The sequence below is a fragment of the Schistocerca serialis genome, chromosome 1 (genome assembly GCF_023864345.2).
Source record: "Schistocerca serialis cubense isolate TAMUIC-IGC-003099 chromosome 1, iqSchSeri2.2, whole genome shotgun sequence".
Classification (NCBI taxonomy): Eukaryota; Metazoa; Arthropoda; class Insecta; order Orthoptera; family Acrididae; genus Schistocerca; species Schistocerca serialis.
This window is the reverse complement of record NC_064638.1, coordinates 949,378,031-949,392,829: the sequence shown is the minus strand read 5'-3', so window position 1 is coordinate 949,392,829 and position 14,799 is coordinate 949,378,031. Positions and strand designations below refer to the sequence as shown.

The 14,799-nt window shown below is 39.7% G+C and overlaps 1 protein-coding gene across 3 annotated transcripts in view; it reads right to left on the bottom strand.

The window, feature by feature from the left end:
- Positions 1-14,799, bottom strand: part of LOC126412647 (solute carrier family 12 member 8) — a 200,744-nt gene that overhangs the window by 10,046 nt on the left and 175,899 nt on the right. For all 3 annotated transcript variants that reach the window (XM_050082350.1, XM_050082358.1, XM_050082341.1), the window contains exon 11: positions 6,478-6,633. In XM_050082350.1, coding sequence (XP_049938307.1) covers positions 6,478-6,633 — 156 coding nt within the window. The remainder of the gene's footprint in view (positions 1-6,477; positions 6,634-14,799) is intronic.

Sequence of the window (14,799 nt, the reverse complement as noted above, 5' to 3'; positions counted from 1 at the left end):
GATCAGAATGGTTTATAGTAAGTATCCCACAGGGAAATTAAAGACTGATAATCACATTATTGGATCAGTTGCTGAATTTACATGCTTATAGCAATTGAAAACAAGAGAGTAATGGACACTGAAAGAGTGAAACAAGAGAAAAAAGGGCCTTGCAGCCATTTGGGGGAATAATCGGAAATGTGATGGTGGGGGGGGGGGGGGGGGGGGGGGGGCATCTATCCAGAAACAGAGGCCTGTATCTGGTGTGTACGTGCTGTCCAATCAGTATTAGTCTACAGCAGTGAAATACGAACCTTACAAGTGCAAACTGTTGTAAAACAGAGCAGAATTTCAAAACAATAATTACGGATAGGATAACAAAAAAACAGGGGGGGCAGGGGGCTGCAGGAGTTAAGGATGTTGTACTGATCATTATGAAACTGAACTGAAGGTAGGGTTGACAAGTAGTAAGATAAATAGATGAAAGATGGTCAAGAAATTTAATTGCTGAGCAAACCATAAGAAGAAAATGGCTCAAAGTAGTTTGCTTCTTTAATATTCAGTTCAGCATGCAGCTGAAGAATAACAGAATGCTTACATGAATACTTTTACACAGTAATAAATACTGGGTTATTAAAAAGCACCTCTGGGGTTTCCAAAGAAGACTGCATGAAAAACACAAGACATATAGAAAAATGACACATGTAGTGGACAGAGCAACCCCCCCCCCCCCCCCCAAAAAAATCAAGTTTGGATTTGTAATACTTGTCATGACATAGTAGCACTAAGTAAGGGACAGGCATGTCAGAACATACTATCACATTGATTTCATTTGTGCCTGCATATAGGTAGCCCAACAAACAGATTTTCGAAGTGGACTGCTGTCACACCCTACTGGGCAATTTGTGTCAGTGTGTGCATGCAGGACTATGTTTGCCACATTACAAACAGTGCCCATATAGAAAATTTGTAATGCAAGTTACAAATCTGGAGAGATGCTCTTTCAACTGATACTCTTCTGTATGTCTTGTAGTTTTCAGAATGCTGTCTTTTAAAACCCTAGAGATACTTATGGATAACCCTGAACTGTCTCCATACACAAGTTTCTCAGTCTTTTGGCAAAGAATCTAATATCTCAAAAAGATATACTTGAGTAATTATTAAAATTTCAACCATGTAGTAGTACTGTCCTGAATAAACAAACAATATTTTGAAGAAAACCCAAAAAGGAAAATATGCTTACAGGAGCCTCTGCTTCTTCCACATTCAATATTGTTAACTCACCTCTCTTCTCCCTATTCTCATTATGCATGGAGTAAGGTCTAAAAGTAATTTTAATTCTATCACTTTTTATTACACTTCGCGATTACAGTTTATCTGTAATTTGTGTAGTTCACAGAAGTTGTTGGTGGAGGAAAATACCCTGATGGCTCAGGTTGTGAAGCAACCATCGAAATAGAGCATAGTTTCCTCAGCTGCATGTTGTACCACCAGGTGGTCAACTTTGTTCTTGACAACAGATTAGCAGTGGCCATTAATCTTGATGGACAGCTGATTGGTAGTCATACCAACATAAAAGGCTGGGCAGTGTTTGCAGCAGAGTTGGTATATGACAAGGCTTCTTCCACAGGTGGTGCAGCCTCTGATGGGATAAGATAAGCCTGTGACAAGGTTGGAGTACGAGGTGCTGGTTGGGTGGATTGCACAGTCCAGCACCTTGGTCTGCCACAGAGATATGAGCCCTGTAGCAAAGGGTTGGGAGTGGGAGTGGAATAGGGATGAACTAGAATGGTATGAAGGTTTGGTGGGTGACAGAAAACCATTTTTGGAGGGCTAGGAAGGATCTTGATATGATGTCCCTCATTTCAGGGCAAGACAAGACATACAGTCCTGACAGAGGATATGATTCAGTTGTTCCAGTCCAAGGTGATACTGGGTGACAAGGCACCCCCTTGAAGCTGACTCTTGGGTGGTGGAAGGATTGGAAGTGTGTGAGCATATGGTACTGGAAATCCATTTGGAACTAGATTTGGGGGGTATTGCCTGTCTGTGAAGGTCTTTGTGAGGTCTTCACTATAACAGGCAAGTGAGTTCTCGTCACTATAGAGATACATCATCCACGGGTGGCTAGGGCTAGGCTATATGGGAGGAGTTTTTTGATGTGGAAGGATGTCAGCTGTTGAAATGCAGGTACTGTTGGAGGTTAGTGCGTTTAATGTGGACAGAGGTGTGGATGGAGCCATCAGCAAGGTGGAGGGCAGGGTAGAAGAATATTGTGCACTGGGTAGAAGAGTAAAATGTGAAGTCGATGGGAGAAAAGGTGTTGAGGCTGTGAAGGAATTAGGGTAGGGTGTCTTGGCCCTGAGTCCACTTCATGAAGATATTATCAGTGAACCTGAACCAGACTAAAGGTTGGAGTTTTGGGAGGCTAAGAAAGTTTCCTCTAGATGGCCCATAAACAGGTTGGCATAGGAGTGTGCCTTGCAGGTGCCTGTAGTTGTGACAGATATTTGTTTGTAAACCTCAGGCATGAGGGACATAACTGTAAAGGAAGGTGCCATCAACAGTGATGAGTAGGAATCCAGAGGTAAAGGAGTGGGAATGGTAGAAAGTCAGTGATGGAAATGATTAGTACCTTCGATGTGGGAGGCTAGGTTTCGAGCAAATGGTTTGTCAACAAGAGCAGAAATTCTTTCAGTGGGAGCACAGTAGCCAGCTACATTGGGGCATCCAGGATTGTTGGATTTGTGGATTTTGGGGAGCATGTAGAATATGGATGTGCAGGATGTTATTGGGGTGGGGAGGGGGGTGGAGACAACCCCTGCTCCCATAATTGTCCTGGTTGCAATCTCAGGTAATCCACTACCAGCACACCTTCCACCCAACAGTTTCTCTTCCTCTCTCCTATCACCCTCTCCCATTTCATGTCCCCATGTCCCATTCAGCACATTACGCTTCCCACCAACTGCTACAAACGTGCCAGTCCATATACTTTCCACACCTCCCTCCCACATTCCTAGCTGACAAACTGGCTCTTTTCCTCTAAACCACTAGCCACCCATCCCAGTCCCAGTCCCTCTCCCTGCCTTGGGCATATCAATCCTTCGCAGTCTTAAAACCAGGAACAGTCTATTATTACATAAAAATGAATTTATGGCCACTTATTCATTCCTACAGCATACTCATTTCATAAAGATTACAAGTCAGTCTTAGTGGATTATATTTGTCTGTCATAATTTGCTTCAATCTTACATGCTGAGATTTCATTTGTCATAATGGTGCGCTCAATCAGTTTTACAACTGAACCAATTCAAACAGGTAAAGAAGGGTCTATTCTCTAGTGAGACCTGCAAATAGACTCAGCTTTAACTCTAGATATAACTGCAGAACAGGCATATGGTAGTTACTGCCAAGCTGAAACCAATGGTTTAACATCTTTTCCATCCTTACATTCATTATCATAAGTTCCGCTGAAGATTAAGCCATTGTTTAAATTTTCACAGTTCACATTTAGTTCTCACTGTGGATTCATTAAGACCCACAATGCACTGAATATGAACAATATGGCAACCTTTCTCATAGTGATCCAAAACTTTTGACCTCTTTTCTAATAAACATAATTTTCATATCTGCATCTTCATCTCCTGCAGACCCACTTACATTTTATTCTCTGTTACTTAAAAAACCAAAACACCTCACACATTCACTGTTACAGTGATATGGGAGTGCAAAATGTGTAAATGTACAATGTTATTGCCTTTGCTTAATGACAGCTAATGACGTGATTGTGATGCTATGTTATACATTAAAACATGAATCTTTGGATATACGTTCTGCCTGTCATGCAAAACAGTGTTTTTTGCACAACAGAAAGACCATATATCCAATAATTTTAACTACAAACATGGATTACACAAGAGCAACAAATTCAAATTATGAATAAACTGACTCATTTGTAAGCAAAAATGCAGATAATGAAAGCACACATACTGAGGCTTACCAGTGCTTGTGTCATTAAGTTAAATTACAGAAGACCCATTAATAGTCACAAATTTATTTATATGAAAATTATATCAAAATTATTGATATTACAAGTAAACACTGCCATCCTTTTAGCATTATATTAGGCAAAACAGATTAACTTTTCTTGGCTACTTACTGGAAGGGTAATTAGTCATTAGCAGCACATTACTTTAAACCCAGAGATCTATAATAATTTTAAAGACTTACTATGACCCATGGTATAATGACATGTTGTGATGTTGGTTTCCCAATCTCTCTCTCTCTCTCTCTCTCTCTCTCTCTCTCTCTCTATCTATCTATCTCTAACACACACACACACACACATTGAAACTTGACAAGTGGCACAATGTTGTCAGTCATGTGTAGGAAACATGGAAGGTTAAAATCAAACAATGGAAATTCCATGATGGAATGTAACAATGCCAGAGAAGGAAAGTCACCGCTCACCATATAACAAAGATGCTGAGTCGTGATAGGCAAAACAAAAAGATTCACACAATTATAGCTTTCGGCCATTAAGGCCTTTGTCAGCAGTAGACACACGCACACACACATACACACACACACACACACACACACAACTTGCACACATGTCTGCAGTCTCAGAGAACTGAAACCACACTGTGAGCAGCAGCACCAGTGCATGATGGGAGTGGCGACTGGGTGGGGGTAAGGAGGAGGCTGGGGCAGGGAGGGGAAGGGATAGTATGTTGGGAGTGGTGGACAGTGAAGTGTTGCAGTTTAGACGGAGAGCAGGAGAGAAGGTGCAGAGGGGGGGATAAGTAGTGGAAAGGAGAGAAATAAAATAAAAATAAATTAAAAGTCTGGGTTTAGCAGTGAAATGACGGCTGTGCAGTGCTGGAATGGGAACAGGGTGGGGGCTGATTAGGTGAGGACAGTGACTAACGAAGGTTGAGGCCAGGAGGGTAACAGGAACGTAGGATGTATTTCAGGGAAAGTTTCTACCTGTGCAATTCAGAAAAGCTGGTGTTGGTGGGAAGAATCCATATGGCACAGGCCGTGAAGCAGTCATTGAGATGAGGGATATCATGTTTTGCAGCATGTTCACCAACAGGGTGGTCCACTTGTTTTTTGGCCACAGTTTGTCGGTGGCCGTTCATGTGGACAGACAGCTTGTTGGTTGTCATGCCTACATAGAATGCAGCAGAGTGGTTGCAGCTTAGCTTGTAAATCACATGACTGGTTTCACAGATAGCCCTGCCTTTGATGAGATAGGTGATGTTAGTGACTGGACTGGAGTAGGTGGTGGTAGGAGGATGTATGGGACAGATGCTGCATCTAGGTATATTACAGAGGTATGAGCCATGAGGTAAGGGATTGGGAGCAGGTGTTGTGTAAGGATGGACGAGTATATTGTGTAGGTTCAGTGGATGGCGGAATACCATTGTAGGAGGGGTGGGAAGGATAGAGGGCAGGACATTTCTCATTTCAGGGCACAACAAGAGGTAATTGAAACCCTGTCAGAGACTGTAATTCAGTTGCTCCAGTCCTGGATGGTACTGGGTTACGAGGGGAATGCTCCTCTCTGGCCGGACTGTGAGACTTTAGGAGGTGGTGGGAGACTGGAAAGATAAGGCATGGGAGATTTGTTTTTGTGCAAGGATGGGAGGATAAATACGGTCAGTGAAGGCTTCAGTGAGACCCTCAGTATATTTTGAGAGGGACTGCTCGTCACTGCAGATGTGACGACCACGGGTGGCTAAGCTGTATGGAAGGGACTTCTTGGTATGGAATGGGTGGTAGCTGTCAAAGTGGAGGTATTGCTGGTGGTTAGTAGGTCTGACATGGATGGAGGTACTAATGTAGCCGTCTCTGAGGTGAAGGTCAACATGTAGGAAGGTGGCTTGTTGGGTTGAGTAGGACCAGGTGAAGCAAATGGTGGAGAAGTTGTTGAGGTTCTGGACAAATGTGAATAAGGTGTCCTCACCTTCAATCCAGATAGCAAAGATGTTGTCAATGAATCTGAACCTGTCCCCTCACCTGCAACACTTCACTGTCCAGCACTCCCACCATACTATCCCTCCCCCTCCCCGCCCCAGCCTCCTCCTTACCCCCACCCAGTTGCCACTCCCATCATGCACTGGTGCTGCTACCCACAATGTAGTTTCAGCTCAGACTGCAGATGAGTGTGCAAGTTGCGTATGCATGAGTGAGTGAGTGTGAGTGTGTGTGTGTGTGTGTGTGTGTGTGTGTGTGTGTGTGTGTGTGTGTGTGTGTGTGTGTGTGCGCGCGTGTGTGTATGTGTGTCTACTGCTGACAAAGGCCTTAATGGCTGAAAGCTATAATTGTGCGAATCTTTTTGTTGAAACGTGGAAGGTTGAAATACTCGTAAGGTAATGTAATGACTTTATGTTAATATTGATAAAAGGCCTTTCTTTGCTGTACTGAAACATAACCTCCTCTGAATTAACTATCATCTGCCACATTAACATCATTAAGTTTGGGAATACTAACACCTCCAAGTGACAGCCACCTGTTGCAGAATGGTGAGTACCAGTTTTTCAGTTTCGAATGAATGTGTGCATTCTGGACAGCTGGTTGATGATTTCCTGCTTGAGATGTAGTCTGTTCTTCTGGAGATGACACCAGACTTGAAGAACGTTGTAAAATCTGAAAGAGGAAATTTTTTAAATAAATACAAATTCAGATTTTTATAAGAAATAAAGGCAATAGTTGTATACCAACAGACATCACAGATTCTGATGCCATGTAGCTAACAATGATCCTCCACAGTATGTTTACATGAATTATATATTTAAAATGTACCTATTTCCTTCCAAACCAATCATGCCGCAAAATGGAAGTACTCAAAATACTTAATTGATGAGATCATTGTAAGATGGACAACTCCACTTTTCAACTTTTTACAGGAGCGGCCAAAACCTAATATACAGAGATCTGCATTGCATAGAGTACTGAATATTTTTCAGGTGACTTATGACCCCTGAAAAATAAATTTCAGTTCACTTTTTGATGTAGAATGAATAAAAAGGAAGAAATTTGTGAATAAATTTAGGAGCCCTCTGGAGGTTCCCCCCCCCCCCCCCCCCCCTTCTTTTTACAGGTGTGAGGATTTGTTCAAGTTTGATTCTGATGGCAGACATTTTTAACTTCTCTATGCAATTTTGAAATTTGTGAGGTTGACACTGTATAAAGAAAATTGATTTTATCACCTTCCTTGATAGTAATAAAATTCAATCAGTATAAGTAAATAGCCCATGGTACCAAACCTCTAATTACATAGAGCAAAGACACAGTGAGATATTATATTCTTAATCTTCTTCTATTACACATAAACTTTTCTCAAACATAAAACAAGTTTGCAAAAATAAATATTCTTGTGACGCTGATTAACTACTTAATGTTCACAATTACAATTTCTTAATGATCAGTACCTAACTTTCAATATGGACATCAAATTCAACTTCATTCTGACATTCTGCTGAATTTTTCCTAAGTATGTTTCATGTCACTGTAACATCTGAATGTCTAGCCACTTTGTTACATAGAGTTTGATCAACAGCTTTTTGATAATGTTAACTTTCTGAGGGTTGATTTTGCTGCACTCTGGAACCAGTATGTGGTTATCATGCAGAAATGATTTAAACATCCTATTATAGAAAGAGAAGTTCTAAAGTCATTGAAGTAATTCAGCTCTCCTTTGACAAGAATATTTCTTCTGGTTTTTGACCACATTATGAAGCAATGGTTCAAACTCTGACAGCCAAAAATTCAAGTTTGGGGTGATATTACTGCTGCTTTTGCTTGCTCTCTCCAATTACATGCAATCCAGTCTTTTCCATATATCTTCAATGTCCCATGTTTGGCATATATTTCATGGTAATCTTATGTTAAAAATTATATTTTTCCTTCTAATATTTTTTACCAGTATGTCAAATATTCTGTCTCAGGTAAGGAAAGAGTGGCCATTAAGAGGAAAAATTAGTTTGAGAGATTTTATATTCCTTGGAGCACGTTTAAAGTTCTAAGCAAAGAAGGGAAAGCAGAAAAGTGGAAGGAGTATATAGAGGGTCTACACAGGGGCGATGTTCTTGAGGACAATATTATGGAAATGGAAGAGGAGGTAGATGAAGATGAAATGGGAGATATGATACTGCATGAAGAGTTTGACAGAGCACTGAAAGACCTGAGTCGAAACAAGGCCCCTGGAGTAGACAACTTTCCATTAGAACTACTGACAGCCTTGGGAGAGCCAGTCCTGACAAAACTCTACCATTTGGTGAGCAAGATGTATGAGACAGGCGAAATTCCCTCAGACTTCAAGAAGAATATAATCATTCCAATCCCAAAGAAAGCAGGTGTTGACAGATGTGAAAATTACCGAACTATCAGTTTAATAAGTCACAGCTGCAAAATACTAACGCGAATTCTTTACAGACGAATGGAAAAACTGGTAGAAGCTGACCTCGGGGAAGATCAGTTTGGATTCCATAGAAATGTTGGAACACGTGAGGCAATATTGACCCTACGACTAATCTTAGAAGAAAAATTAAGGAAAGGCAAACCTATGTTTCTAGCATTTGTAGACTTAGAGAAAGCTTTTGACAATGTTGACTGGAATACCCTCTTTCGAATTCTGAAGGTGGCAGGGGTAAAATACAGGGAGTGAAAGGCTATTTACAATTTGTACAGAAACCAGATGGCAGTTATAAGAGTCGAGGGACATGAAAGGGAAGCAGCGGTTGGGAAGGGAGTGAGACAGGTTTGTATCTCTCCCCGATGCTATTCAATCTGTATATTGAGCAAGCAATAAAGGAAAAGTTCGGAGTAGGTATTAAAATCCATGGAGAAGAAATAAAAACTTTGAGGTTCGCTGATGACATTGTAATTCTGTCAGAGACAGCAAGGGACTTGGAAGAGCCGCTGAACAGAATGGACAGTGTCTTGAAAGGAGGATATAAGATAAACATAAACAAAAGCAAAATGAGGATAATGGAATGTAAACGAATTAAGTCAGGTGATGCTAAGGGAATCAGATTAGGAAATGAGACACTTAAAGTAGTAAAGGAGTTTTGCTATTTGAGGAGCAAAATAACTGATGATGGTCGAAGTAGAGAGGATATAAAATGTAGACTGGCAATGGCAAGGAAAGCGTTATTGAAGAAGAGAAATTTGTTAACATCAAGTATTGATTTAAGTGTCAGGAAGTCGTTTCTGAAAGTATTTGTATGGAGTGTAGCCACGTAGAGAAGTGAAACATGGACGATAACTAGTTTGGACAAGAAGAGAATAGAAGCTTTCGAAATGTGGTGCTACAGAAGAATGATGAAGATTAGATGGGTAGATCATATAACTATGAGGAGGTATTAAATAGAATTGGGGAGAAGAGGAGTTTGTGGCACAACTTGACTAGAAGAAGGGATCGGTTGGTAGGACATGTTCTGAGGATCACCAATTTAGTACAGGAGGGCAGCGTGGAGATTAAAATCGTAGAGGGAGACCAAGAGATGAATACACTAAGCAGATTCAGAAGGATGTAGGCTGCAGTAGGTACTGGGAGATGAAGAAGCTTGCACAGGATAGAGTGGCATGGAGAGCTGCATCATACCAGTCTCAGGACTGAAGACCACAACAACAACAACAACAACAACATTTAATGAGCCAGAAACAATGCATCATGAAAGCACTGATATTTGTTCTGTTCTGAGGAATCATCTGTAGCCGGCCGAGGTGGCCGTGCTGTTCTGGGTGCTTCAGTCCGGAACCGCGTGACTGCTACAGTCGCAGGTTCGAATCCTGCCTCGGGCATGGATGTGTGTGATGTCCTTAGGTTAGTTAGGTTTAAGTAGTTCTAAGTTCTAGGGGACTGATGACCTCAGATGTTGAGTCCCATAGTGCTCAGAGCCATTTGAATCATCTGTAAATAAGATGAATAGTATCTGTGAAATGAAATTCCTCATTTTGAAATTGTTCACAAAGATTATCACGTACAGCAGTAACTGATTTGAAGGTTTCTGCATTTCATGTTCACACCAACACCATGAATTGAGGGGTACTGTTTTGTTATTATGAAGACCCAGTCATAACTGACAAATTATAACAGTAGAGCTGGTAGCTGTAATAGGCAGTCTGGGTAGATAGAAATTTTTCTGCACATTTAACGAAAGAGTTAATAAACCATCCATTATTTCTTACAGCAGAAGAGGTTCCATCACACTGGAAGTGCTTTGTGGTATAGGAGCACCAAAGAACCGTTCCTGTCATCTTATTGGCTGCTGCTGAAGTTGGCCACATATGAAGTAGCAATGTAATAGGGTTGTCCAAATTTTGTTCTGCAGGTCACAATTTGCATTCATTTTGAACAGCTTTCAATCAGTTTTTTTCAAACTTGAAAAGATTATGATTACATTTAACTTCGAGGACAACTGGAGTTAGTTAAAATCTAAGTTAAGTAAAAAAAAAAAAATTTGTCCGTCTTTGATAATCAGCCTGCTCAGTTATTTCCATTCCATAGTTTTAAAATGTCACCTTTCTTTAACATCCAAACTAATAATGCAAAAATAAAATATGGCATGTAAAATACATACATTAATAATATGATCACAATATGGTTGGAACTATGACCATGCCTAGAATGACTACACTAGAAAGCAGTAAAAATAAATATATGTGTGAACTACACATGATCATCATCTTAAAGGTTTTGCAGTATATAAAATGGTTGCAGTAGAAGTGTATGGAGATGTATGACACAAAGTAAATACTGGAAATGTGGAAAGTGATGAGGTTCTGAATATTCTCAATGGTGAACCCATAACATAACATTATTCTTTTGTTTGTAGAACTGATACCTCTGTAGCGGCATCTGTGATACTAGTGAAGAAGAGGCAATTTTTGCAGGGAAAAGTGAAGCACATTTAATATGTATCAAACAACAGATATCCAGGATGGAATGTAACAATATTATGAAAAGGATAGTTGCTATTCACCAGACAGCAGAGATGCTGAGTCAGAAATAGGCACAACAAAAAGACTGTCACAAAATGAGCTTTTGGCCAACAAAACCTTCGTTGAAAGTAGGCAAACACACACACACACACACACACACACACACACACACACACACCGGATTCTGTGGTCGTATGTGCGAGTTTTGTGTGTTGGCCGAAAGCTTATTTTGTGATGGTCTTTTTGTAGCACCTATCTGTGACTCTGCATCTCTGCTACATGATATGTACCTATCTTAATACTGCAAATGTAAGTATGTTCCTTTATATATATCTCCTTTACATGGGTAATTGAATATTTCGTGTTCTGAGGTTTAGCATTTAACGTATGATGAAAAGTAGGATGTATTTTGTCAATAGTAAACTCTGTCAAATATCAAGTAATATTCATGATAAGGAGTGTTTAAAAGTTGCATATAACTGTGAATAAGTTAAGTAACATTTACTGCAGTTCAGTGAGTGCTAAGTTCTCGCTTTTACAGAGAAATAGCTAAATTTTTGCATTCTAACATACACTTAAAAAGTGCCAATCTGCAGACCACATTTTTGTAGCTCCTAAACAGTGATAATTTGTGTCATGTGAACTGTGTTAAGTGGTTTAGTTACATTTTTAAGCATTAAATCTGTGTAGCAAGGTGTGATAAATGTAGTTGTAGACTATCAATGATTGGTCACAGTGCAGCAGGTATCATCTCTGAAATACAGTAGAAAATATAGGGACAAGCAATTCAGGGTGAAAAATTGGAGCAGCATGCTGAAAAAGAAACTCGCTTGAAATTCAGTCATATGGATGTTTCACCCATTTCTCCCCCTAAAATTAAAAAAAAAATTACATATTATCTCAAATATAAAAGCTCATTTGAATTTGATAGTGATTTCAACAAAGTACTAATGAATTGTTCCAATGTAATAAATTGACCTATTGTCTTTTCTGAAATGCATATTGCATCATTGACTTGGAGCATTTTTCCAGAGAGATTGAAATATGCTGGTGTTAAACTCCTCCACAAGAAAGAGGATAGGAGATACATTAATAGCTATTAACCGGTTTCACTGGTGACATCATTTTCCAAAGTTTTTGAGGAGGTGATGTCCTCTAGGTTTGTATCCTACCTGAACAACAACATTTCCTTAGTAAATCAAAGTTTGGATTTCAGAAGAGTTGCTCTACTGAGAATGTCAGTTACATGTTCACTCATCAAAGTTTACAAACATTAAATAAAAGATGTACCAGACTGTATTTGCTGTTACTTATCTGATGAATTTTACTGTGTGAATCACAATATTCTTCAAGGTAAACTGAGGTTTTATGGTACTGATGGTACTGCCAACAAAAGAATAATGTCATATCTGACCAAAAGATGGCAGACAGTTGTATTTAGTAATTCAAACAACATAAGCAGGGGAAATTCTTTTAACTGGGTAGAAATCACTTTTGGGGTTCCAAAGGACTCAACCTAGGCCAATTATTATTTCTCATATATGTTAATGGTCTTATGAAATAATATATAACAAGCAGAAGTAATAAGATACAGGTTCTGCCTTTTTGCAAAGACACTGTTTTATCTTCTTACTCAAACATGTTTCAGCACCTCTGTGCCATCATAAGTGGGTTTTTGTTTACTGAAAACTGCAAAAAGTGAACATATTTTAGATTGTAACTGAACTAACAAAGTGAGGCTTAAAGAAAGTTTCACTTCTTACTGTGATTTTACATTACATGGTTTTGCAGGACCAACTGTATGGTGTCCTGTGCTGATAGCTTGTCATCTGCAAACCAAATTACGTAAATGTGGATTTCATAGGTGAGTTAATACTTTCCTTGATTTTTGAAAAACGTGGTTTTGACGTGTCAAAATGTTTTGCATACATATTTGTTACCACTCTGTTTCGTTGTGATTAATTCTCCTCCCCTTGTATTCTGAGGACACTGCACACACATATTAATATACTTTGTTAATTTAATTTTTTATAAATGTCTTTTTACTTTGCAAAACATGGTGAGCACTATGTTGTTGTGTTTCTTCACACCATCAGTGTTCAGTATTTTTAAATCTGTTGCTATTATAGTTTGGTTGTGATTATGGCTATTAGGTGGTCAGCAAATGTGCTATGGGTGCTGTTACTTTTTAGGTCTCTGAGCTGTTCTCAGTATCTAAAAGTCCCTCCATGTTTTTCCTATGTATAGTGATTGACAAGTGTTGCACATGGGATCATATGATCCTGATCTGTTGAATTTATCTGTGAGTGTTTCCTGTGTTCTGAGGTTTTTCTGTGCTGACACGTCTGTCCCGATACCCCTAATTGTTGATCCCATTGGCAGCACTTCATGTTGGGAACAAAATTATTTATTTAACATAAAGTAATTTTGTGCTGTTATGGTCTTGAGTATTGTTGCTATTTCATTAATGTGTGAAACTGGGATGTTTCCTTGTTGTTTTAGTCTTTGTATGGTGATGTTGTTTCATTTATTGGAATATTAGACTAGTGTACATTGCGTGACATCAAATGATATGAGGCTTGCTGTGTCTCATATGTCTACATTCTTGATTCTCTCCACTAGTTCCATTGAGTTTTCTAGATTTCTGTTGTTTTCAGATGTATGTAAGTTCTTTAGTAACAAGTGTGTACGAGGGGGGACACAAAAATAACCAGAATTTCTTTCTAGAAAGCATATACTTTATTGTTTTCAAATACAACCTTAATCTCCTTGCAAGAACTCTCCATTAGCATTAATACACTTGTCCAAATGTTCATTCCAGTGTTCGAAGCACCTTTTAAATTCATCCTCTTTGATACCTGCTAGCACTTTAATGACATTGCGTTTTACATCTTCCACATCCGCAAAACGCTTCCCTTTCAAGTCTCTTTTCACCCTCGGGAATAGGAAGAAGTCCAAGTGTGCTAAATCCGGCGAATAGGGCGCGTGAGTCAAGGTAGTTGTCTTCGTTGAGGCCAAAAACTGGCGAATGCTGAGAGCTGTGTGCACGGGAGCGTTGTCGTGATGCAGGAACCACACATCAGAATCCCACAAAGCCGAACGTTTTCGGGACGAACTTCTGCGAAGCCGTTTCATAACCTCCAAATAGAATTGCTGGTTTACTGTCTGGTTTTCGAGGACAAATTCAGAGTGTACGATCCCTTTGATGTAAAAAAACAAATCAACATCGTTTTCACATTCGATTTCACTTGTCAGGCTTTTTCTGGTCGAGGTGAGCCAGGTGACATCCATTGTGATGACTGTTGTTTACTTTCTGGATTGTACTCATAGTCCCATGACTCATCACCTGTAATGATTTTCTTGAAAAAATGTGGATCATCTTTGACAACGTCCTTCATTTTGTGACAGGCTTGAACACGACGATCCCTTTGATCTCCGGTAAGAAGCTTCGGCACGAATTTTGCTGCCACTCTTCGCATCCCCAAATTGATGGTCAAGATGCGCTGAATTGAGCTCCAGGACAACCCGAACAAGTTCTCAAGTTGGTTGATTGTCCTGCATCAATCTTTACTGAGGAGATTACGGATTTTGTCTATATTGTCTTCGCTTCAAGCAGTTGAAGGTCAAACGGAACAGGGCTGATCTTCAACCACCATTTCTCCCTTTTTAAACCGAGAAAAACATTCGAACACTTGTGTTTTACTAAGAGCATGGTCTTTGTAGGCTGTCTGAATCATCACAACAGTTTCTGCTGCATTCTTGCCGAGCAAGAAACAAAACTTCACTGCCCGCACGTTGTTCGTAAGAACTAGCCATTTCCTGGTGTCACGTCTGCACTGTACGCACATTCAAAGAAACCACACTTCT